Source organism: Salmo trutta, chromosome 5, assembly GCF_901001165.1.
Source record: "Salmo trutta chromosome 5, fSalTru1.1, whole genome shotgun sequence".
NCBI classification, from domain to species: domain Eukaryota; kingdom Metazoa; phylum Chordata; class Actinopteri; order Salmoniformes; family Salmonidae; genus Salmo; species Salmo trutta.
In genome coordinates, this window is record NC_042961.1 from 31690439 (window position 1) to 31717183 (window position 26745).

General features: G+C 46.2%; 1 protein-coding gene and 1 non-coding gene across 18 annotated transcripts in view; both read left to right on the forward strand.

Annotated features, from left to right (window-relative positions):
- The window catches only part of ablim1a (actin binding LIM protein 1a), a 147613-nt gene that overhangs the window by 89563 nt on the left and 31305 nt on the right, over positions 1-26745 (forward strand). For all 17 annotated transcript variants that reach the window (XM_029753389.1, XM_029753391.1, XM_029753396.1 and 14 more), the window contains exons 3-6: positions 11796-11979; positions 13301-13413; positions 14526-14652; positions 14955-15048. In XM_029753389.1, the coding sequence (XP_029609249.1) occupies positions 11796-11979; positions 13301-13413; positions 14526-14652; positions 14955-15048 (518 nt within the window). The remainder of the gene's footprint in view (positions 1-11795; positions 11980-13300; positions 13414-14525; positions 14653-14954; positions 15049-26745) is intronic.
- On the forward strand, positions 20198-20351 carry LOC115195054 (5.8S ribosomal RNA). The gene has a single exon (XR_003878593.1). It is a non-coding gene; the product is annotated as a 5.8S ribosomal RNA (ribosomal RNA).

The window sequence follows — 26745 nt, forward strand, 5'->3', positions numbered from 1 at the left end:
ATTTGTCAGAGGACAAACCCTCCACAGAGACAAACATATCTTTCTGACAGATAAGATCTAAACCAGGCCAGAACTTGTCCGTGTAGACCAATTTGGGTTTCCAATCTCTCCAAAAGAATGTGGTGATCGATGGTATCAAAAGCAGCACCAAGGTCTAGGAGCACGAGGACAGATGCAGAGCCTCGGTCTGACGCCATTAAAAGGTAATTTACCACCTTCACAAGTGCAGTCTCAGTGCTATGATGGTGTCACGGTTGTGCGCTACTGGTGCAGAAGTCAGGTGCAGGAGAGCAGAGAGTTGTGATCAGGCGCACACTTTATTAGGCAGAAGCAAACAACCGTAGGACACAACTGCGTCAAACAAACCTCCAGCCAAAAGCGAAAGTGTAAAGCGCGACAAAGTCACAATGAAGCAAAAATGTTTAACAATATAAACATACTACGGGCGAACATGGTACCCGGAAAAACCGGCCTGGCGCGTCACACAAAAACACGGAACAAAGAACAATTCCACACAAAGACATGGGGGGAACAGAGGAATATATATATGCAGTGTGATTAGGGAATGTAAACCAGGTGTGCGAGGGAACAAGACAAAACAAATGGAACAATGAAAAATGGAGCGGCGATGGCTAGAAGGCCAGTGACGTCGACCGCCGAACACCGCCCAAACAAGGAGGGGAGTCGACTTCGGCGGAAGTCGTGACAGATGGGGTCTAAAACCAGACTGAAGCATTTCGAATACATTGTTTGTCACCAGGAAGGCAGTGAGTTGCTGCGCAACAACTTCTTCTAAAACTTTTGAGAGGAATGGGAGATTCGATATAGGCCGATAGTTTTTTATATTTTCTGGGTCAAGGTTTGGCTTTTTCAAGAGAGGCTTTATTACTGCCACTTTTAGTGAGTTTAGTACACATCCGGTGGATAGAGAGACATTTATTATGTTAAACATAGGAGGGCCAAGCACAGGAAGCAGCTCTTTCAGTAGTTTAGTTGGAATAGGGTTCAGTATGCAGCTTGAAGGTTTAAAGGCCATGATTATTTTCATCAATGTGTCAAGAGATATAGTACTAAAACACTTGAGTGTCTCCCTTGATCCTAGATCCTGGCAGAGTTGTGCAGACTCAGGACAACTGAGCTTTGGAGGAATACGCAGATTTAAAGAGTAGTCCATAATTTGCTTTCTAATGATCATGATCTTTTCCTCAAAGAAGTTCATGAATTTATTACTGCTGAAGTGAAAGCCATCCTCTCTTGGGAAATGCTGCCTTTTAGTTAGCTTTGCGACAGTATACATTTTTTGGGGGGATTGTTCTTATTTTCCTCAATTAAGTTGGAAAAATAGGATGATCGAGCAGCAGTGAGGGCTCTTCGATACTGCACAGTACTGTCATTCCAAGCTAGTCGGAAGACTTCCAGTTTGGTGTGGCGCCATTTCCGTTCCAATTTTCTGGAAGCTTGCTTCAGAGCTCGGGTATTTTCTGTATTCCAGGGAGCTAGTTTCTTATGACAAATGTTTTTAGTTTTTAGGGGTGCGACTGCATCAAGGGTATTGCGCAAGGTTAAATTGAGTTCCTCAGTAAGGTGATTAACTGATTTTTGTCCTTTGACGTCCTTGGGTAGGCAGAAGGAGTCTGGAAGGGCATCAAGGAATTTTTGGGTTGTCTGAGAATTTATAGCACGACTTTTGATGCTCCTTGGTTGGGGTCTGAGCAGTTTATTTTTTGCAATTGCAAACGTAATAAAATGGTGGTCCGATAGTCCAGGATTATGAGGAAAAACATTAAGATCCACAACATTTATTCCATGGGAAAAAACTAGGTCCAGAGTATGACTGTGGCAGTGAGTAGGTCTGGAGACATGTTGGACAAAACCCACTGAGTCGATGATGGCTCCGAAAAGCCTTTGGAGTGGGTCTGTGGACCTTTCCATGAGAATATTAAAGTCACCAAAAATGTGAATATAATCTGCTATGACTACAAGGTCCGATAGGAATTCAGGGAACTCAGTGAGGAGTGCTGTATATGGCCCAGGAGGCCTGTAAACAGTAGTTATAAAAAGTGATTGAGTAGGCTGCATAGATTTCATGAGTAGAAGCTCAAAAGACGAAAAAATTTGGGTTTTTTTGTAAATTGAAATTTGCTATCGTAAATGTTAGCAACATCTCTGCCTTTGCAGGATGCGCGGGGGATATGGTCACTAGTGTAACCAAGAGGTGAGGCCTCATTTAACACAGTAAATTCATCAGGCTTAAGCCATGTTCCAGTCAGGCCAATCACATCAAGATTATGATCAGTGATTAGTTCATTGACTCCCTTGGAAGTGAGGGATCTAACATTAAGTAGCCCTATTTTGAGTTGTGAGATATCACAATCTCTTTCAATGATGGCAGGAATGGAGGAGTCCTTTATTCTAGTGAGATTGCTAAGGCGAACACCGCTATGTTTAGTTTTGCCCAACCTAGGTCGAGGCACAGACATGGTCTCAATGGGGATAGCTGAGCTGACTACACTGACTGTGCTAGTGGCAGACTCCACTAAGCTGGCAGGCTGGCTAACAGCCTGTTGCCTGGCCTGCACACTATTTCATTGTGGAGCTAGGGGAGTTAGAGCCCTGTCTATGTTCGTAGATAAGATGAGAGCACCTCTCCAGCTAGGATGGAGTCCATCACTCCTCAACAGGCCAGGCTTGGTCCTGTTTGTGTGTGAGTCCCAGAAAGAGGGCCAATTATCTACAAATTCTATCTTTTGGGAGGGGCAGAAAACAGTTTTCAACCAGCGATTGAGTTGTGAGACTCTGCTGTAGAGCTCATCACTCCCTCTAACTGGGAGGGGGCCAGAGACAATTACTCGATGCCGACACATCTTTCTAGCTGATTTACACGCTGAAGCTATGTTGTGCTTGGTGACCTCTGACTGTTTCATCCTAACATCGTTGGTGCCGACGTGGATAACAATATCCCTATACTCTTTACACTCGCCAGTTTTAGCATTAGCCAGGACCTTCTTCAGATTAGCCTTCACGTCGGTAGCCCTGCCCCCTGGTAAACAGTGTATGACCGCTGGATGATTCGTTTTAAGTCTAATACTGCGGGTAATGGAGTCGCCAATGACTAGGGTTTTCCATTTGTCAGAGCTAATGGTGGGAGGCTTCGGTGTCTCAGACCCCGTAACGGGAGGAGTAGAGACCAGAAAAGGCTCGGCCTCTGACTCCGACTCGCGTCTTAATGGGGAGAACTGGTTGAAAGTTTCTGTCGGCTGAATGAGCGACACCAGTTGAGCATTCCTACAGCATTGCCCTCAAGAAGCCATGAGAAAGTTGTCCGGCTGCGGGGACCGTGCGAGGGGATTTATACTACTATCTGTACTTACTGGTGGCACAGACGCTGTTTCATTCTTTCCTGCACTGAAATTACCCTTGCCTAATGATTACGTCTGAAGCTGGGCTTGTAGCACAGCTAACCTCGCCGTAAGGTGATCGTTATCCTGTATATTATAAGTACAGCGACTGCAATTACATTTACATTTACATTTAAGTCATTTAGCAGACGCTCTTATCCAGAGCGACTTACAAATTGGTGCATTCACCTTATGATATCCAGTGGAACAACCACTTTACAATAGTGCATCTAAATCTTTTAAGGGGGGGGGGGTTAGAAGGATTACTTTATCCTATCCCAGGTATTCCTTAAAGAGGTGGGGTTTCAGGTGTCTCCGGAAGGTGGTGATTGACTCCGCTGTCCTGGCGTCGTGAGGGAGCTTGTTCCACCCTTGGGGTGCCAGAGCAGCGAACAGTTTGGACTGGGCTGAGCGGGAACCGTGCTTCCTCAGAGGTAGGGGGGCCAGCAGGCCAGAGGTGGATGAACGCAGTGCCCTTGTTTGGGTGTAGGGCCTGATCAGAGCCTGAAGGTATGGAGGTGCCGTTCCCCTCACAGCTCCGTAGGCAAGCACCATGGACTTGTAGCGGATGCGAGCTTCAACTGGAAGCCAGTGGAGAGAGCGGAGGAGCGGGGTGACGTGAGAGAACTTGGGAAGGTTGAACACCAGACGGGCTGCGGCGTTCTGGATGAGTTGTAGGGGTTTAATGGCACAGGCAGGGAGCCCAGCCAACAGCGAGTTTCAGTAATCCACACGGTAGATGACAAGTGCCTGGATTAGGACCTGCGTCGCTTCCTGTGTGAGGCAGGGTCGTACTCTGCGAATGTTGTAGAGCATGAACCTACAGGATCGGGTCACCGCCTTGATGTTAGTGGAGAACGACAGGGTGTTGTCCAGGATCACGCCAAGGTTCTTAGCACTCTGGGAGGAGGACACAAGGGAGTTGTCAACCGTGATGCGAGATCATAGAACGGGCAGTCCTTCCCCGGGAGGAAGAGCAGCTCCGTCTTGCCGAGGTTCAGTTTGAGGTGGTGATCCGTCATCCACACTGATATGTCTGCCAGACATGCAGAGATGCGATTCGCCGCCTGGTTATCAGAAGGGGGAAAGGAGAAGATTAATTGTGTGTCGTCTGCATAGCAATGATAGGAGAGACCATGTGAGGATATGACAGAGCCAAGTGACTTGGTGTATAGCGAGAATAGGAGAGGGCCTAGAACAGAGCCCTGGGGGACACCAGTGGTGAGAGCGCGTGGTGCGGAGACAGATTCTCGCCACGCCACCTGGTAGGAGCGACCTGTCAGGTAGGACGCAATCCAAGCGTGGGCCGCGCCGGAGATGCCCAACTCGGAGAGGGTGGAGAGGAGGATCTGATGGTTCACAGTATCAAAGGCAGCAGATAGGTCTAGAAGGATGAGAGCAGAGGAGAGAGAGTTAGCTTTAGCAGTGCGGAGAGCCTCCGTGACACAGAGAAGAGCAGTCTCAGTTGAATGCCCAGTCTTGAAACCTGACTGATTAGGATCAAGAAGGTAATTCTGAGAGAGATGGCAGGAGAGCTGGCCAAGGACGGCACGTTCAAGAGTTTTGGAGAGAAAAGAAAGAAGGGATACTGGTCTGTAGTTGTTGACATGGGAGGGATCGAGTGTAGGTTTTTTCAGAAGGGGTGCAACTCTCGCTCTCTTGAAGACGGAAGGGACGTAGCCAGCGGTCAAGGATGAGTTGATGAGCGAGGTGAGGTAGGGGAGAAGGTCTCCGGAAATGGTCTGGAGAAGAGAGGAGGGGATAGGGTCAAGTGGGCAGGTTGTTGGGCGGCCGGCCGTCACAAGACGCGAGATTTCATCTGGAGAGAGAGGTGAGAAAGAGGTCAAAGCACAGGGTAGGGCAGCGTGAGCAGGACCAGCGGTGTCGTTTGACTTAGCAAAAGATGATCGGATATCGTCAACCTTCTTTTCAAAATGGTTGACGAAGTCATCCGCAGAGAGGGAGGAGGGGGGGAGGAGGATTCAGGAGGGAGGAGAAGGTAGCAAAGAGCTTCCTAGGGTTAGAGGCAGATGCTTGGAATTTAGAGTGGTAGAAAGTGGCTTTAGCAGCAGAGACAGAAGAGGAGAATGTAGAGAGGAGGGAGTGAAAGGATGCCAGGTCCGCAGGGAGGCGAGTTTTCCTCCATTTCCGCTCGGCTGCCCGGAGCCCTGTTCTGTGAGCTCGCAGTGAGTCGTCGAGCCATGGAGCAGGAGAGGAGGACCGAGCCGGCCTGGAGGATAGGGGACAGAGAAAATCAAAGGATGCAGAAAGGGAGGAGAGGAGGGTTGAGGAGGCAGAATCAGGAGATAGGTTGGAGAAGGTTTGAGCAGAGGGAAGAGATGATAGGATGGAAGAGGAGAGAGTAGCGGGAGAGAGAGAGCGAAGGTTGGGACGGCGCAATACCATCCGAGTAGGGGCAGAGTGAGAAGTGTTGGATGAGAGCGAGAGGGAAAAGGATACAAGGTAGTGGTCGGAGATTTGGAGGGGAGTTGCAATGAGATTAGTGGAAGAACAGCATCTAGTAAAGATGAGGTCAAGCGTATTGCCTGCCTTGTGAGTAGGGGGGGAAGGTGAGAGGGTGAGGTCAAAAGAGGAGAGGAGTGGAAAGAAGGAGGCAGAGAGGAATGAGTCAAAGGTAGACGTGGGGAGGTTAAAGTCACCCAGAACTGTGAGAGGTGAGCCATCCTCAGGAAAGGAACTTATCAAGGCGTCAAGTTCATTGATGAACTCTCCAAGGGAACCTGGAGGGCGATAAATGATAAGGATGTTAAGCTTGAAAGGGCTGGTAACTGTGACAGCATGGAATTCAAATGAGGAGATAGACAGATGGGTCAGGGGAGAAAGAGAGAATGTCCACTTGGGAGAGATGAGGATTCCAGTGCCACCACCCCGCTGGCTCGATGCTCTAGGGGTATGCGAGAATACGTGGGCAGACGAGGAGAGAGCAGTAGGAGTAGCAGTGTTATCTGTGGTAATCCATGTTTCCGTCAGCGCTAGGAAGTCTAGGGACTGGAGGGTAGCATAGGCTGAGATGAACTCAGCCTTGTTGGCCGCAGACCGGCAGTTCCAGAGGCTGCCGGAGACCTGGAACTCCACGTGGGTCGTGCGCGCTGGGACCACCAGGTTAGAGTGGCAGCGGCCACGCGGTGTGAAGCGTTTGTATGGCCTGTGCAGAGGGGAGAGAACAGGGATAGACAGACACATAGTTGACAAGCTACAGAAGTGTTGTTTCTTGTATTATTGTCTCTTGTGTCTTTAGAGAACTGTTTCACTTTGATATCCTTTTTCTTCTGTCCTGATTTTCTCTTTCTTTTCTTCTGTTAACTAGATATTCTTTGTTATTCTTCGTTAGCTAGCTAGCTTCTATTAGAAGGCATCATGTTAATGTTACTACTTAGCTTCGGCTGGTGGAGGTCCTGACGAACCACGTCCAGATAAAGCGTCCGGAGTGAAAAAGTTAAATGAAAAAATGTTGAGTGAGGGAAAAACAAAAAATGTAAATGGTAATTATAAAGTAAAAACCGTAAAGTTGTCAGATAGCAAAGTAAGGTTAGCAAGGAAAAGGCACAGCAGCACGTAAACAAGTCTGCAAGTTGTGACCAGAAATGATACTCTTCTATAATAAAGAGAGAAATACAGAGAGAAATGCCCACCTCTCCACTTTTGTGGTAGACAAAAACATTGCTGCGTCGACTTGCTTCCACTAAGCCACGAGAGCATTAGTGAGGTTAGGCACTGATGTTGGGCAATTAGGCCTGGCTGGCAGTCGGCGTTTCAATTCATCCCAAAAGTGTTCGATTGGGCTGAGGTCAGGGCTCTGTGCAGGCCAGTGAAGTGTGCATGGCTGTGTGCTCAATTTTATACATCTGTCAGGTGTGGCTGAAATAGCCGAATCGACTAATTTGAAGGGGTGTCCACATATTTTGTATATATAGTGTATCTTATTTCAGATATTCTGTGTTGGCTGAACCTCTACTGTTGAGGTTGTTAAAGCTAATCTCTGACGGGGCGACGGTTTAAGATTTGGCGTTGCTCACCCCCTCCTCAAATCAAAGTACAGTTGCCTCACACACCGAGATAAAGCTCTAAATCTGTCTATGTCAAGTTTTGTTGGTGCCACTGTCCTTACAGGCACTGTGTGGTGGGGGTGTGTGCATGCATGTGTGTGTGTGTGTGTGGGCTGGCAGTTGTTAAAGCATACATTAGCGCTATCCTCTTAAACAGTATAAAAGCAACTGTCAAATTGTTGATTCTGTTTTCTTTGGCTGCATCCCAAATGGTACCGTATTCCCTATACAGTGCACTACTGTTGATCAGAGCCCTATGCTCCCTGGTTAAAAGGAGTTCACTATATAGGGAATAGGTTACAATTTGGGATGCCCCCTTTAACTTAATTTGCATTGTTGTTGCAACATGCACATTAGTCAGAAAAATGTATTATGCTAAAAATGTGTGCGTGGTTTTACTGAATCCTCTGTGATATTTCCTGTGTTTGGTATGTGGTATTTGGTATTTTATTAGGATCCCCATTAGCTGTTGCAAAAACAGCAGCTACTCTTCCTGGGGTCCACACAAAACATAAAACATGACATAATACAGAACATCAATAGACAACAACAACTCAAGGACAGAAATACATACATATCCACATATCAATGAATGCTCACAAACTACTATATCTAGGTCAAATAGGGGAGAGGCGTTGTTCGTGAGGTGTTGCTTCATCTGTTTTTTGAAACCAGGTTTGCTGGTAATTTGAGCAATATGAGACGGAAGGAAGTTCCATGCAATAAGAGCTCCATATAATACTGTACGCTTTCTTGAATTTGTTCTGGATTTGGGGACTGGTGGGGTAAGTGTGTGTGTCAGAACTCTGTGTAAGTTGACTATGAAACTATTTGGGATTTTCAACACATGAATGTTTCTTATAAAAAGATGAAGTGATGCAGTCAGTCCTCAACTCTTATCCAAGAGAGACTGGCATGCATAGTATTAATATTAGGGCTCTGATTACAATGAAAAACGTGCCGCTCTGTTCTGGGCCAGCTGCATCTTAACTAGATCTTTTCTTGCAGCACTGGACCACACGACTGGACAATAATCAAGATTAGACAAAACTAGAGCCTTTTGGAGTGTGGTGTCAAAAAAGCAGAGCATCTCTTTATTACGGACAGACCTCTCCCCATCTTTACAACCATTGAATCAATTTTTTTTATCAATTTTGTTTTTCAACCATATATCTATGTTTTGACCATGACAGTTTACAATCTAAGGTAACGCCAAGTAATTTAGTCTCCTCAACTTGTTCAACAGCCACACCATTCATTACCAGATTCAGCTGAGGTCTAGAACTTAAGGAATGATTTGTACCAAATACAATGCTCTTAGTTTTAGAGATGTTCAGGACCAGTTTATTAATGGCCACCCATTCCAAACATTGTATTGTCATTGGAACAACTTAGTCCTTTTTGAACAGACTAAGAGCAATTTATCTATTTGACATCCGTACAATAGAAATAAAGTATTTCCTCGTTTATCATGGCAAATCTTCTGTGGCAATTTACCCAACATTTTGTGTGAATGGAAACAAATTATGGTGCAGCCTACTGTTATTTTTTTTTCCTATTTATGTAATGAAAATGTGTCTAATTTGGTAATTTTTTGTAAAGATCGAGGGTAAAAATCCATGGACTGACCATATTTGAAATGTGTAAGTTATTTGTGCCAGATTGGCATGGGCCGTAAATCAAACCTATGCCGATACGGTAGGCCTAATCGTGAATAATGATGAGTGAGAAAGTCACAGACGCACACATATCATACCCCCAAGACATGCTAACCTCTCACCATTACAATAACAAGAGAGGTTATCATTTTCGGGGGGTATAATATTTCTCACTCATCACTATTCAAGATTCATTCAGGACTGTCAATAAACATGGTAGCATCCACATTAATGTAGAAGTGTTAAGAAACATATTATATTCTTATTTACAATTAAAGTGTCTCCATAATATCCCAATACAAACAACCAAAACAAACAGCAAAAGCATCCAACAGGTTTGTTGCTTGTTGATGTAATCAAGCTTGATGTAATCATTGCGCGCTAGGAATATGGAAACAAATACTAAACTTTTGACTACTTTAAAATACACATATACAGTTGCAAGAAAAAGTATGTGAACCCTTTGGAATTACCTGGACTTCTGCATACATTGGTCATACAATTTGATCTGCTCTTCATCTAAGTCACAACAATAGACAAACACAGTCTGATTAAACTAATAACACACAACAATTATACGTTTTCATGTCTTTATTGAACACACCATGTAAACATTCACAGTGCAGGGTGGGAAAAGTATGTCAACCCTTAGTTTTAATAACTGGTTGACCCTACTTTGGCAGCAATAACCTCAACCAAACATTTTCTGTAGGTGTCGATTAGACCTGCACAACGGTCAAGATGAATTTTGGACCAACCATTCCTCTTTACAAAACTGTTTCAGTTCAGCTATATTCTTGGGATGCCTGGTGTGAATCGTCTCTCTTAAGGGCATGCCACAGCATCTCAATCGGGTTGAGGTCAGGACTTACTGGGCCATTCCAGAAGGCGTATTTTCTTCTGTTGAATCCATTCTGTTGTTGATTTACTTCTGTTTTGGGTCGTTGTCCTGTTGCATCACCCAACTTATGTTGAGCTTCAACTGGTGGACAGATAGCCTTACATTCTCCTGCAAAATGTCTTGATAAACTTGGGAACATTTTTCCGTTGATGATTGCAAGCTGTCCAGGCCCTGAGGCAGAAAAGCAGCTGTAAAGCATGACGCTCCCTTCACCATACTGAGGTTTTCATGTTGGTGTGCTGTGCCTTTTTTTCTCCACACATAGTGTTGTGTGTTCCTTCCAAACAACTCAACTTTACTTTCATCTGTCCACAGCATATTTTGCCAGTAGCGCTGTGAAACATCCAGATGCTCTTTTGCGAACTTCAGACATGCAGCAATGTTTTTTTTTGGCTTCTTCCATGGTGTCGCCCCATGAACACCATTCTTGTTTAGTGTTTTATGTATCATAGACTCGTCAACAGAGATGTTAGCATGTTCCAGAGATTTCTGTAAGTCTTTAGCTGCCACTCTATGATTCTTCTTAATGTCATTGAGCATTCTGTGCTGTGCTCTTGCAGTCATCTTTGCAGGATGGCCACTCCTAGGGAGAGTAGCAACAGTGCTGAAATTTCATCCATTTATAGACAATTTGTCTTACCGTGGACTGATGAACATCAATGCTTTTTGAGATACTTATGTAACCCTTTCCAGCTTTATGCAAGTCAACAATTCTTAATCTTGGCTTTCTGAGATCTCTTTTGTTTGAGACATGGTTCACATCAGGCAATTCTTCTTGTGAATAGCCAACTCACATTTGTATGAGTGTTTTCTATAGTGCAGGGCAGCTCTAACCAACATCTCTAATCTCGTCTCAATGATTGTACTCTAGGTTAGCTGACTCCTGACTCCAATCAATTAGCTTTTGGAGAAGTCATTAGCCTAGGGGTTCACATACTTTTCCCAACCTACACTGTGAATGTTTAAATGATGTATTCAGTATAGGCAAGAAAAATACATACATTTGTGTGTTATTAGTTTAAGCAGACTGGGTATGTCTGTTGTTGTGACTTAGATGAAGATCAGATCTAATTCCATGACCAATTTATGCAGAAATCCAGATAATTCCAAAGGGTTGACATACTTTTTCTTGCAATTTGTCCCAATACTTTTGGTCCCCTTAAATGGGGGGACTACGAACAAAAGGTGCTGTAATTTCCTAACAGTTCACCCTATATGGATAAAAATACCCCTAAATTAAAGCTGACAATCTGCACTTTAACCTCATAGTCATTGTATCATTTTAAATCCAAAGTGTTGGAGTACAGAGCCAATACAACAACACATTTGTACTTTCCCAATACATTTGGAGCTCGCTGTTCATTATTTACAAGTGCAAAATAGAGCATTGGTAGCAATCCCATATGGGAAGACCCAAGGAGTGGCCTTCTTAATCATTGATTTATATTCAATTTCTTTATAATTGAAGGTGGAAGATATTGTTCTTGTCTCTGGAAACACAATAAATAATTCACCTTACATATCCACAGAGGCATTGGCATTTGACTTTATTTTATTTTATCATACCCTTTGTCAGAGTGACATTCAGTAGCCTAATGGACATACAAACACACATTTCTACACATCCACATGGAAAACCCACAAATGGATGGATGGATGGGTTGATGAATGGATAGGTCGATGGATAGATGGATGGATGGTTGGATGGATGGATGCATGGAAGGAGGGTAGAGAATAGCATGACTTACTGACTGCTGTTGCGTCCCTGCAGTGTGTGGCTGTGACCTGGCTCAGGGAGGCTTCTTCATGAAGAATGGAGACTACCTGTGTACCCTGGACTACCAGCGAATGCACGGGACGCGCTGCAATGGCTGTGGGGACTTTGTGGAGGGAGAGGTGGTCACAGCTCTGGGCAAGACCTACCACCCTGCCTGCTTCGTCTGCACTATCTGCAAGTAAGAACCCCCACCCGAAACCTACAGACTCTTATTTTGAAGTGCATACTCCTATTTTGGAATTGTATGTATCCCTTACATGCTGACCATACTGCTTGCGTTATGTGTGTGAGCATTGCAGAATAAATGTACACATGTTATTCAATCATTTAATCCAAACTGCTAAAGTGTGTCAACGAGCGCCTGTGTAGCCAGGTGCTAAAATAGAACTTTGTTAAATTTTTGATGCTTGAAGAGCTGCAAGTCCCGCCTCTCCCATCTCCTCATTGGTTTTTAGGAGCATATTCCCACGTGGGTGATTGAAAGATGAACTGAGGTTCTCACTCCAGTCCAGTTGGTGGTGGTAATGCACCTTAAAGTTGGATGCCAACCACCATATAAAGTCCAAAGAAGAAGAAGAAGAAGAAGAAGAAGAAGAAAAAGAAGCAGAAGACTGAAGGAGGAGAGATTACTAGGAAAGTAACTAGGTTTACCCTTTTATCTGTGGATTAATTGTCGGAGTAGAGGACCTTGTGCATTTCAGGTAAAATAACAACCCAATGTTTATATAGCAGGACAAACTAGCTGGCAACAGCAAACTAGCTAGCTAAATGGCCATGATTTTTTCATGCATTTCAAACTCTCCTCAAATTAATAAAGTCTTCAAATTAATAAATGAATAGAGTTCGTTTTGATATTTCAACCTGCGCGTCCTGATCGTGTCTGGTATGGATGGACAAAATCAACATGCGTGCGATGGCGCACGAGGACGCACGTGCATGTTCAGTCTAGTCAACATGTTAGTTACTCAGGAGAGTACTATTGAGATAGGAATCTCTTTTTCAAAGGAGCCCTGGTCAAGAGCTAGAAGCATTACTCATGATCTATCTCATTACTCTTATTGTTCACCTTATTGTACTCTTCTTATCAACCTGACTGCATCTTCTTATCTACATCAATTGCTTTGGTCTTGAAAAGGGTCACTCCAACAATGTTGAAACACATTCACGTCATCATACGGGGCGGCAGGTAACCTAGTGGTTAGAGTGTTGAACTAGTAACCGAAAGGTTGCTAGATCGAATCCCAAAGCTGATAAGGTAAAAATCTGTCATTCTGCCCCTGACTAAGGCAGTTAACACACTGTTCCTAGGCCATCATTGAAAATAAGAATTTGTTCTTAACTGACTTGCCTAGCTAAATAAAAATAAAATAATAGACTGTTATTCAATACACTGAATATTCTCAGCCAGACATACCCTAATGTGACCCCTGCTACACTATCCATCTGTATCGGTTTGGTGCCTGACCATTAGTCCATGTATCTGTCTGTCTCTCCCACAGACGACCGTTTCCTGCTGGGGATAGGGTCACCTTCAATGGCAAAGACTGTCTGTGTCAGTACTGTGTCCAGCCCACATCCCCAGGACCCGGCAAGGACATCATCGATTCCAACTGTGAGTAGCCTCTATCTCCACTATTCTTACTGTACTGTGAATGGCTTAGTTACATTGAACTAACACTCAAACAAAAATGTCCAACCAATTTATTTGAGTTCATATGATGTGTGTAACCCATTGTTAGTGATAAACACCAGAACTCTGTAAACTACTAGTAACCAATATACAGTACTCAGTAATAAGCGCAGCAATTATTCAACTGCAGCTTAGACATAGCCTGGTCCTAGATCTGTTTGTGCTGTATATCCAAACCTGGGACCATCCTAGCTCAGCAATACTTTCGCAATCATTTTACAAATCCTGTTGTGCCCCAGCAACGTAGATTTGTTTGTAAAATTCTATTTGCTTCCATTAATTTCGTTTGTGTATTTTTGGCATGTTGTCGGTATTTTAATGTGTCCTAAAATCCTAAGAACATCTGTGCTCCCCTTTGTCCATGTTTCTTGGAGATCCTTTGACTGGAAATGTTTTGTGATACTCTTAACTCATGATGTGGTATAACACCTCAAATTAATGTCACTTTACTTAAGGTGTCTGTGCACACTCTGTAAGGGCAATTGACATGGTTATGACGCCCAACATACCATTCAATCGAATAATGTGACACAGAGATGGGTAAATGACATAACACCCTGTTATAACATCTGGTATGTAGACTCTTATGTAGCATGTAATAACATATGGCATACCTTGTCATGCAGACTGTGTAATAGCAGTTGTTATTAACAGTTGACATTAGAGCATATGACAACAGGATGAACAATAATTTGTAACACTCTTTATAACCGTTTATATAACATCTAATGCTGTAACTCATAACTACTTAAAACTTATTTTGACAGCTTATGACAAATGTAATAATTTATTATATAGCTGGTATAACGGCTTTATGATTGCATATATTAGGACATCTACAGTAAAGTGTTACCAATGTAATATACCTTAATGGAAGATTGAATCAGCCATTAATAAGCCATGGCTATTGTGTGTGTGTGTGTGTGTGTGTGTGTGTGTGTGTGTGTGTGTGTGTGTGTGTGTGTGTGTGTGTGTGTGTGTGTGTGTGTGTGTGTGTGTGTGTGTGTGTGTGTGTGTGTGTGTGTGTTTTACAGGCTGTACGGGCTGTGGTAGAGACATTAAGAATGGTCAGGCTCTCTTAGCTCTGGAGAGACAGTGGCACCTGGGCTGCTTCAAGTGTAAGGCATGTCAAAAAGTCCTCACTGGGGAGTACATCAGCAAGTAAGTCTAAAAAAATCTATTATACACATGACATGCTTACACACATAGTGAAATACACACATATTATACTTCCAGACAAAGTAAAACACGCTATTCTATTCTACCCTATTTTATTTTATTCTAATCTAATGCACACAACATACACACAGTAAACTTGCAGACAGAGTGAAAGACATTGTTCGATTCTATTATGTTCTACTACACACATAGTGAAACACACGGTATACTTGCAGACACAGTGAAAGACACAATTCTATTCTATCCTATTCTAATGCAGTCTGTGTTATCCTCTCTCTGCACAGGGATGGCACACCCTATTGTGAGAAGGACTACCAGGTCCATTTTGGGGTCCAGTGCGAAGCCTGCCAGCAGTTTATCACAGGCAAAGTGCTGGAGGTAAGCCAATCACCAATCACCTAACATTCATTCCTCCCCCTGCCTGTCACCAATTGGCTGATTGGTTTAACACATAGGGAGAGCCGAACTCTGTTCGGCGTTCAACTTACTCTTGAAAGTTGTAATAGTAGAATGCACAAGGTGGGTAGTGCATCATCAGTTTTCATCTTGTCATGTCAGTCATTGCATACCTTAGAGAGCTATTTATAGCTTGTCAGAAATGTCCAGATCAACTAGCCCATGTCAGCTAATGTTTTTGAGTTAGGTTTTTTTATCCCATAGATTTTGTTGTAATATTTGAGTAACAAATTAGCTTTAAAACTTCAAAATTTTCTCTGCACCACATGATAAAATGTGTAGAATTACAGGAAATAAGCTTTCAATTGCAAAATGTTCACTCCCCCAACAAGAGGGGTGTGAACAGTTTGTGTTATGAACAATGCTTGTGCCTATAGAAATGGGCGTGGCCCGCGCGCATACATGGGGGGCGCGGGATGTTTCCCAATGCTGGAAGGGAGGCCTGAGTGAAAAAATGTGGGAACCCCTGCCATAACTCATAGTCGAATTGCATCTCTGTCTGCAGACAGGCTGGCCACTACTATGGCAGGGAGAGAGAAAGGACATATTGCTGGAGAGAGAGAAAGTCAGAGAAATGCAGGGTGGAATGACAGAAGCAGATAGGAGAGGGGCAAACAGAATGAGTTGTGTTACACAATGAGGCAGACAGATATGCTGCTTTGTTCTACTCCGGATGCACTGACAGCAATGGAGCCATCGCTACTTTGTTTCATTCCCAATGGATTTGGCCATTGCCTGTGGCCAATGTCTGTGAGTGTGTGCTCACAAAAACAATTAATCTTTAGCAGAACTCATTCGTGTTAGTGACTATTTGGCGTAGTCCTGTATTCAGAAGATGTATCATTGGATTACCTAAGAGCATTTCACAATTCTGCTAAAGATGAATCGTTTTTGTGTAGACACATATCGACACTATAGTTTTGTTTAGCGCAGTTTGTGTGTATGTCTGGACTGGAGGGTGGTCCTGGATCAACAGGGATGGTTAAAGAGTCGCCGGCTTTGTATATAATGACATTTTTTATACTGTAGCTTATTCAGATGTGTGTGTGATCCAGCCAACTCTTACAGGTATAGCCAAGCCTGAAAATGAACAATGAAAATCCTAATTTTCAAGGCCATAGCCCCATATCTGTGAATTGGCACTTGTCTATTAGAGTACTGGTGAGTGGGACGGGTGGTTGGTCAGGGCTGTTTGCTTCTCCATTCTTCTGTTCAGTGTCCTGTTCCTAATAGCTTTTGTGTGACATTTTGCTGTGCATGCTAAGCACCTCATTATCCAGTTTCGAAGTACTGTAATATCACAGGAGGATACTGTTAACTTTACTTTAGCACAAAGGGAGGATAGCTCCTATATTTGAAAGCATGTTGACTGTCAGTGAACCCTTTGTGGTATGCCTGGATGAATGGGTAAATCAAAGGTAGATTTAATCAGTTAACTGTATATGTATGTCATGTTAACCTCGTCTCAAATTGCTGGCGCATAGAGCCTTGCAACAGTGTGGAAATGTTTGGAACTTATGGGTGTGGATTTACTGAGTGACATGCTACTCAATTCAAATTCTGAGCAAATCACACGACTATGAGGCCCATAAAACCTGCCTATTTCTAAAATGTATCTTCTTAAAATCTGTTTTAAACCTAACCTTAACCTTAACCCTAACCTTAACCACACTGCTAACCTTATGCCTAACTGTAACCTTAAATTAAGACCAAAAAGCACATTTTTGTAGCCAATTTTGACTTTGAATCTGACTTTGTGGCTATGGAAGCTTGTGGAAACCAAGGGTGAGCTAGCCTGTGACAGTTTTATTAGATGGGACATTTAAAAAAGGCAAAAATCAGAAATAAAAATAAATGTTCTATCACTTTAACCATATTATTTTGGGGAAGCCCAAATGAAAAGTTTATATGTGAAAACTATTTCTAAGATCAATTGTGCTGCTTGTGCTTTGAAGTCCACAATGTAGGGGGGAGGGTGGCACTAGATGGTAAGGGTTGTGCTAGATGGTGATGAACTGAGAGATCAGCCAATTAAAACCGGCGGCTGTATTTGCCACTCCTCCCATAGTCTCCCATTCAAGTTCCATTCTGAGACGCTGTGAAACCAGACGGTTCGACAGATAGAGAGCTGTCTGGTGGACAAGATTAATGTCATGTAAATGCCTCTTAATTAACTGCTCCTGTGAAGAAATGCACATACACTGGACATTACATTAAACCATGCCCTGGATGGACTAGTGAGTCAGCATGTTCCAGTTCTTATTAAGAAAACTGCATGTGGGTTGATTACACATACTTAGTCATGTTATTTGCACAATGTCATCATTTGATGTGCACTATGTTTCTTCTCTCTGTTGGGCTGTTGTTGCTAACATGATGAACAAGTAAAGATGGCCATCAGTGGAGCAGTGTCGGTGTGAAGGAATGACATGGGAATGAGAGACACACGAGAGTCAGAAATAATGATATAATTCATGCCTTACCTTTGAAGATCTTCTGTTGGCACTCCAATATGTCCCATAAACATCATAAATGGTCCTTTTGTTCGATAAATTCTGTCGTTATATCCCCAAAATGTCCATTTATATGGCGCGTTTGATTGAGAAAATACACCGGTTCCAACTCGCGCAACATGACTACAAAGTATCTAATAAGTTACCTGTAAACCTGATCCAAACATTTCAAACAACTTTCCTAATCCAACTTTAGGTATTTTTAAACGTAAATAATCGATAAAATTTAAGACGGGATAAACTGCGTTCAATACAGGACAAAATCAAAGTGGAGCGAGCTTTCAGGTCGCGCGCCCCAACCACAACAGGACACTAGACTCGACCCTCATTCTGAACAGCCATACTTCTTCCTTTCTCAAAGGAAAAGCATCAACCAATTTCTAAAGACTGTTGACATATAGACATATAGGAAGCGATAGGAACTGCAAGCAAGTGCCTTAGAAATCTACATCCACATAGTAAATCCATTGAAAAGAGAGTGACCTCAAAAGGAAAAATCCTGGATGGTTTGTCCTCGGGGTTTCGCCTGCCAAATAAGTTCTGTTATACTCACAGACGTAATTTTAACCTGTTAGGGCTAGGGGGCAGTATTTACACGGCCGGATAAAAAACGTACCTGATTTAATCTGGTTATTACTACTGCCCAGAAACTAGAATATGCATATAATTATTGGCTTTGGATAGAAAAGACCCTAAAGTTTCTAAAACTGTTTGAATGGTGTCTGTGAGTATAACAGAACTCATATTGCAGGCAAAAACCTGAGAAGATTCTGTACAGGAAGTGCCCTCTCTGACCATTCCTTGGGCTTCTTGGCTCTGTTTATTGAAAACTTAGGATCTTTGCTGTAACGTGACACTTCCTACGGCTCCCATAGGCTCTCAGAACCCGGGAAAAAGCTGAATGATGAAATTCCAGCCCCTGGCTGAAAAACATTAGCGCCTTTGGTAAGTGGTCTATCAGAGGACAATCAGACTGAGGCGCGTGGACGAGGCGACCCCATGTTTTTATTTTCTCTCTCTTTGTACTAAAACACAGATTCCCAGTCGGAATATTATCGCTTTTTTACGAGAAAAATGGCATAAAAATTGATTTTAAACAGTGGTTGACATGCTTCGAAGTACGGTAATGGAATATTTAGAAATGTTTTGTCACAAAACGCATCGGGCGCGTCACCCTTATTGACCCTTCGGATAGTGTCTTGAATGCACGAACAAAACAGAGGATATTTGAACATAACTATGGATTATTTTGAACCAAACCAAAATTTGTTATTGAAGTAGAAGTCCTGGGAGTGCATTCTGACGAAGAACAACAAAGGTAATAACATTTTTCTTATAGTAAATCTGACTTTGGTGAGGGCTAAACTTGGTGGGTGTCTAAATAGCTAGCCGTGATGGCTGGGCTATCTACTGAGAATATTGCAAAATGTGCTTTCACCGAAAAGCTATTTTAAAATCGGACATAGCGAGTGCATAGAGGAGTTCTGTATCTATAATTCTTAAAATAATTGTTATGTTTTTTGTGAACGTTTATCGTGAGTAATTTAGTAAATTCACCGGAAGTTTGCGGGGGGTATGCTAGTTCTGAACGTCACATGCTAATGTAAAAAGCTGGTTTTGATATAAATATGAACTTGATTGAACAAAACATGCATGTATTGTATAACATAATGTCCTAGGGGTGTCATCTGATGAAGATCATCAAAGGTTAGTGCTGCATTTAGCTGTGGTTTTGTTTTTTGTGACATTATATGCTAGCTTGAAAAATGGGTGTCTGATTATTTCTGGCTGGGTACTCTCCTGACATAATCTAATGTTTTGCTTTCGTTGTAAAGCCTTTTTGAAATCGGACAGTGTGGTTAGATTAACGAGAGCCTTGTCTTTAAAATGCTGTAAAATAGTCATAGGTTTGAGAAATTGAAGTAATAGCATTTCTAAGGTATTTGAATAACGCGCAACAGGATTCCACTGGCTGTTGAGTATATCCTAGAGAGGTTAACAGGTTTAGAAACTTTAGAGTGTTTTCTATCCAAATCTATTTATATGCATATCCTAGCTTCTGGGCCTGAGTAGCAGGCAGTTTGCTTTGGGCACACTTTTCATCCGGACGTGAAAATAGTGCCCCCTAGCCTTAAGAAGCTGTGTTGCGCCCAACTGGCTCCATCCCCTTTCCCCTTTAGCCACAGCCACATGGCGCACCTGTGGGCAGGTGAGTCGCCGCTACCGAAGGGGACTGGCGGTGTCCGGTGAACCGGGACTTCCCGACATGGTCTCCCATTTTTACGCGGCTTGAGTATCGCCCAGTATCCTCACACGGCACTAGGAACCCAGTCAACCGCTCTGCGCCTCAGCGCAGGTGGGGTTTAATGTCTCGCCAGCCCTCCCGGCGCTTCACCGATGGCGGCGGCGGAGCACCCGGAGGCCCCCCTAGCCTTAAACCTATTTGTCTGTGAACTGTGGCCTCTCGCTCTGGCGAAGGGCAGGCGGGGGAAAGGAGGGCAACCTCCCCAACCCTGCCTAGCCACTAGCCTCTGCGTACAACAAAAAAACAAGAGTACAACTCTTAGCGGTGGATCACTCGGCTTGTGCGTGGATGAAGAACGCAGCTAGCTGCAAGAACTAATGTGAACTGCAGGACACATTGATCATCGACACTTCGAACGCACTTTGCGGCCCCAGGTTCCTCCTGGGGCTACGCCTGTCTAAGGGTCGCTTTGCCATCAATCGGAACCTCCGGGTTTCCGCGGCTGGGGCAGTCGCAGGCCGCCACCGTACAGACCAGGACGGCTCGGTGGGAGTGTTGAGGAGGGGCCTCGGCTCTCTCTCCTCTCCCCGTGTGCCCTTCCTTTCCCTTCCCGCCTCGGTGGGAGGAGCCCACGTTCCCCGCATGGTCGGGAGAGGCTGCCGGTGGACTCTGTCTTTCCGTGCTGCCCACGTTCCGCATGCGGTTCTCGGGGTAGTGCTCGGGGTTAGGTTTGGGCCGCAGAGCTCCAAACGCAGTCCTGAACCGGATTGAGAAGGTGAGCCCGGGCGCCCGGCTACACTCCATTTACTTTGACTATGACCTCAGATCAGACGAGACAACCCGCTGAATTTAAGCATATTACTAAGCAGAGGAAAAGAAACGGTGTGAGGTCGGTAATGGCCCCCGTCGCACCGGGGTTCGGTCTTCTCGGAGTCGGGTTGCTTTGGAATGCAGCCCAAAGCGGGTGGTAAACTCCATCTAAGGCTAAATACTGGCACAAGACCGTTAGTCGCCAAGTACCGTAAGGGAAAGTTGAAAAGAACTTTGAAGAGAGAGTTCAAGAGGGCGTGAAATCGTTGAGAGGTAAATGGGTGGGGTCTGCGCAGTCTGCCCGGAGGATTCAACTCGGCGGGTCAGGGTTGGCCATTCCAGTGTGGTCGGATCCCCTCATGGGACTGACCCCCGGTCAGGCTCGGCCCCCGCCGGGCGCATTTCCTCCGTCGGCGGTGCGTCGTGACCGGCTCTGGGTCGGCTTGGAAGGTCTTGGAGGCGAAGGTGGCTACCGGTTTCAGCCGTGAGCTTTACAGCGTCCCTGCTCCGTACTCGCCGCTTCCCAAGGCCGAGGACTTAGTACCCGCTGCGTCATGTACCCCTGCGGGGGGGCACGGAGCCCCTTGCCCCCGGCGCAACTGTCAACCAGGTCGGACTGGCCTCAGTGCACACCCGACCAAGTTGAGTCGCCAGGGTGGAGATCGGCTCACGTAAACTGGCACCAGGGGTCAGTGGCGATGTCGGCAACCCACCCGACCGTCTCGAAACATGGAACAAGGAGTCTAACCCACACGCATGTCAGAGGGTTTTCTCCGAACACATCCCGTGGTGCAATGAAAGTGAGGGCCGGCGTGAGCCAGCTGGGCCGGCACCACCAAAGCTAATTTGAGAACAAGGCTCCCTAAATTCTACCAGCACATTGACTGTAGCACTCGAGCAGGCAATACACTGGACCACTGCTACTCTAACTTCTGCGATGCATACACAGCACTCCCCCGCCCTCCCTTCGGCAAATCCAACCATGACTCCATCTTGCTACTACCGTCCTACAGTGAGGGGAAAAAGTATTTGATCCCCTGCTGATTTTGTACGTTTGCACACTGACAAAGAAATGATCAGTCTATAATTTTAATGGTAGGTTTATTTGAACAGTGAGAGACAGAATAACAAAAAAATCCAGAAAAATGCATGTCAAAAAAGTTATAAATTGATTTGCATTTTAAACCATGGAAAGATGTCAGGAAATATCGGCGAATATAAACAGTGTAGTTATTCCTTTAAGCGAAAAGTTGGTATAGGGACTAAGTGGATTCGCAATTCAATGGCTCAGACACGAGACATGTGTGGCAGGGTCTACAGGCAATTACGGAATACAAAGAGAAAACGAGCCACATCACGGACACCGACATCTTGCTTCCAGACAAACTCAACACCTGCTTTGCCTGCTTTTTGGATAATACAGTGCCACCGATGCAGCCCGCTACCAAGGACTCCTTCCCCGTGGCCAACATGTGTAAGACATTTAAACGTGTTAACCCTTGCAGGGCTGCTGGCCCAGACGGCATCCCTAGAGGCATCCTCAGAGCATGCGAAGACCAGCTGGCTGGTGTGCTTACAGACATTTTCAATCACTCCCTATCCCAGTCTGCTGTCCCCACATGCTTCAAGATGGCCACCATTGTTCCTGTACCAAAGAAGGCAAAGATATTTGAACTAAACGACTATCGCCCCATAGCGCTCACTTCTGTCATCATGAAGTGCTTTGAGAGACAAGTCAAGGATCATATCACCTCCACTTCACCTCCGCCCCAAAAGCTCCACAGACGATGCAATCGCCATCACACTGCACACTGCCCTATCCTATCTGGACAAGAGAAATACCTATGTAAGAGTGCTGTTCATTGACTACAGCTCAGCATTCAACACCATAGTAACCTCCAAGCTCATTGTTAAGCTTAAGGCCCTGGGTCTCAACCCCGCACTGTGCAACTGGGTCCTGGACTTTCTGACGGGCCGCCTCCCAGGTGGTGAAGGTAGGAAGCAGCATGTCCACTTCGCTGATCCTCAACACTGGGGCCCTACAAGGCTGCATGCTCAGCCCCCTCCTGTACTCCCTGTTCACCCATGACTGCGTGGCCTTGCACGCCTCCAACTCAATCATCAAGTTTGCAGATGACATAACAGTAGTGGGCTTGATTACCAACAACGACAAGACAGCCTACAGGGAGGAAGTGAAGGCACTCGGAGTGTGGTGTCAGGAAAACAACCTCTCACTCAACGTCAACAAAACAAAGGAGATGATAGTGGACTTCAGGAAACAGCAAAGGGAGCACCTCCCCTATCCACATCGACGGGACTGTAGTGGAGAAGGTGGAATGTTTTAAGTTCCTTGGCGTACACATCACGGACAAACTGAAATGGTCCACCCACACAGACAGTGTGGTGAAGAAGGCGCAACCTCCCGCACTTCAGACTCTTGGAGCGGGCCAGCCACCACCGGCCTGAGGAGAGACACATGAAACGAGGGGTTAATACGGTAATCGAGAGTGGAAGATCAGTAAGAAAATCCACTGACAGGTGTGACCAAGGCCGCTTTGGAATGGGTAAGGGGTGTAGCTTACCTCTGGGCAGGTGCCTAGGAGCCTTACACTGGGCGCACACCGAGCAGGAGAAAACAAACCCTCACGTCCTTAGCCAAGGTAGGCCATCAGTACCTCCCGCTCAAACAGCGCACTGTCCGACCGATCCCAGGATGACCAGAGGAGGGTGACATGTGGGCCCAATAGATCAACCGGTCACGAACAGCAGACGGGACGTACAGACGCCCAGCGGGACACTGGACGGGATCGGGCTCTGCACGTTGCGCCTGCTCAATATCCATGTCCAGCTCCCACACTACCGGGACCACCAGGCAGGAGGTGGGGAGTATGGGAGTGGGATCCAGGGGCCGCTCCTCTGTGTCATACAGCCGGGACAATGCGTCTGCCTTCACGTTTTGGGAGCCTGGTCTGTAAGAAAGGGTAAACACAAAACGGGTGAAAACATGGCCCACCTTGCCTGCCGAGGGTTCAGTCTCCTCGCTGCCCGGATGTACTCCAGGTTGCAGTGGTCAGTCCAGATGAGAAAAGGGTGTCTAGCCCCCTCAAGCCAATGTCTCCACACCTTCAAGCCCTTGACGACAGCCAACAACTTCCGGTCTCCCATGTCATAGTTTCGCTCCGCCGGGCTGAGCTTCTTCGAGAAGAAGGCACAGGGATGGAGCTTTGGTGGTGTACCCGAGCGCTGAGAGAGCACAGCTCCTATCCCAGCCTCGGACGCGTCCACCTCCACTATGAATGCCAAAGAGGGGTCCGGATGGGCCAGCACGGAAGCCGAGGTAAACAGAGCCCTCAGGTGACTAAAAGCCCTGTCCGCCTCAGCCGTCCACTGCAAGCGCACCGGGCCCCCCTTCAGCAGTGAGGTAATGGGAGCTGCTACCTGACCAAAACCCTGGATAACCCTCCGGTAGTAGTTGGCAAACCCTAAGAACCGCTGCACCTCCTTTACCATGGTGGGAGTTGGCCAATTACGCATGGCTGCAATGCGGTCACTCTCCATCTCCACCCCTGAGGTGGAAATGCGATACCCTAGGAAGGAGACGGACTGTTGGAAGAACAGGCATTTCTCAGCCTTGACGTACAGGTCATGCTCCAACAGGCGACCAAGCACTCTGCGCACCAGGGACACATGCTCAGCGCGTGTAGCGGAGTATATCAAAATGTCATCAATATACACCACTACACCCTGCCGTGCAGGTCCCTGAAAATTTTGTCTACAAAGGCTTGGAAGACTGATGGCGCATTCATCAACCCGTACGGCATGACGAGGTACTCATTGTGCCCAGAGGTGGTACTGAACGCCATCTTCCACTCGTCTCCCTCTCGATACGCACCAGGTTGTAAGTGCTCCTGAGATCTAATTTGGTAAAGAAGCACGCCCCGTGCATTGACTCTATCGCTGTGGCTATGAGAGGTAGCGGGTAACTATACCTCACAGTGATCTGGTTCAGACCCCGATAGTCAATACACGGGCGCAGACCTCCCTCCTTCACAAAAATAAACTTGAGGAGGCGGGTGAAGTGGAGGACCGAATATACCCCTGACGCAGGGATTCGGAGACATATTTTTCCATAGCCTCCGTCTCCGCCTGTGAGAGGGGATATGCGTGACTCCTGGGAAGGGCAGTGTCTACCAGGAGCTCTATCGCACAATCGCCCCGTCGATGAGGTGGTAATTGAGTCGCCTTCTTTTTGGAGAAGGCGAGAGCCAAATCGGCATATTCAGGGGGAATGTGCACGGTGGAGACCTGGTCTGGACTCTCCACCGTAGTAGCACCAACGGAAACCCCTAAACACCTACCTGAGCACTCTCGCGACCACCCCTTGAGAGCCCTCTGTGGCCAACAAACAGTGGGGATATGACAAGCTAACCAGGGTAGACCCAGCACCATGGGAAACGCAGGAGAGTCAATAAGGAAGAGACTAATTCTCTCTGTATGACCCCCCTGCGTCACCATGCCCAAAGGAGCGGTGACCTCCCTAATCCACACTGACCCTAATGGTCGACTATCTAAAGCGTGAACGGGGAAAGGCACATCCACGGGAACGATGGGGATCCCTAAACTATGGGCTAAAGCTATGTCAATAAAATTCCCAGCCGCACCTGAATCGACGAGCGCCTTATGCTGGGAAAACTCAGGAAAAGTGACAAACACAAACATCTGTGCAACAGAAGGCTCTGGGTGAGAATGGTGCCGGCTCACTTGGGGTGACGCCAGAGTGCCCTGCCTGCTGCCTCAATCCCCAGAGGAACCAACCCGGCACCGACCGGCAGTGTGACCTCTGCGGCCACAGATGGTGCACGAGCAGGGACCCCCTCCGGTCTCCCTGTGCACCGCCCCTCCCAGCTCCATGGGTATTGGAGAGGGGGTGTGGGAGGATGAAACCACCGGACCTCGATCAGAACGTCCGCGGGTAGCCAGCAGGTTGTCCAGCTGGATGGATAAGTCCACTAGCTGGTCAAACGTGAGGGTGGTGTCTCTGCAGGCCAACTCCCGACGGTCATCCTCGCGCAGACCATCGGGCCCTGTCGTTCCATCCCGTGCCGGCAACCAGGGTCCTAAACTCCAGGGCGAAATCCTGGGCGCTCCTCGTCTCCTGCCTCAGATGGAAGAGGCGCTCACTCGCCGCTCTACCCTCGGGCGGGTGGTCGAAGACTCCCCGGAAACGGCGGGTGAACTCTTCAAACTGGTCCAACGCCGCATCTCCCTCTCTCCACACGGCGTTGGCCCACTCTATGGCTTTCCCGGTGAGGCACGAAACGAGGGCAGACACCCTCTCACGGCCCGATGGAGCCGGTTGGACGGTGGCCAGGTATATCTCCAGTTGAAGCAGGAACCCCTGGCAATTCGTAGCCTCTCCGTCATACTCCTGGGGCAGGGAGAGACGAATCCCACTGGAACCAGGTGGAAAAGGGGCGCTCAGAGAAGATCCCAGTTGTCCTGGTGGAGGCGCTGGAAGAACTCCCTGTCTCTCCCAATGGTCCATGGTCTGGACAATGCAGTCCATGGCGATGCCAAGATGGTGAAGCATTGCTGCGTGCTCCCGGACATGCTCCTCCACCCCTATAACTGGGGTATCTGCTCCTGCTGACTCCATACGTGGGTCGGTGATTCTGTAAGGGTGCGTGCTGGTGGCAGGGAAGTCAGGCGCAGGAGATCAAACTTGGTATAAAACGGAGCAGTTTAATAAGTGCTCAAAACTCCATAAACCAAAAATATACAAAATAATACAAAATGGTAGAAAACCTGTCGCACACCGGAACATATCTTGCACAAAGCTTACAAACAAACAATCACTGACACGGACAATGAGGAGGAACAGAGAGTTAAATACATAACATGTAATGAATGGGATTGGAAACAGGTGTGATACAAGACAAGACAAAACCAAAGGAAAATGAAAAGAGGATCAGCGATGGCTAGAAGGTCGGCAACTTCGAATGCCGCCCGAATAAGGAGAGGGACCAACTTCGGCGGAAGTCGTGACACAAG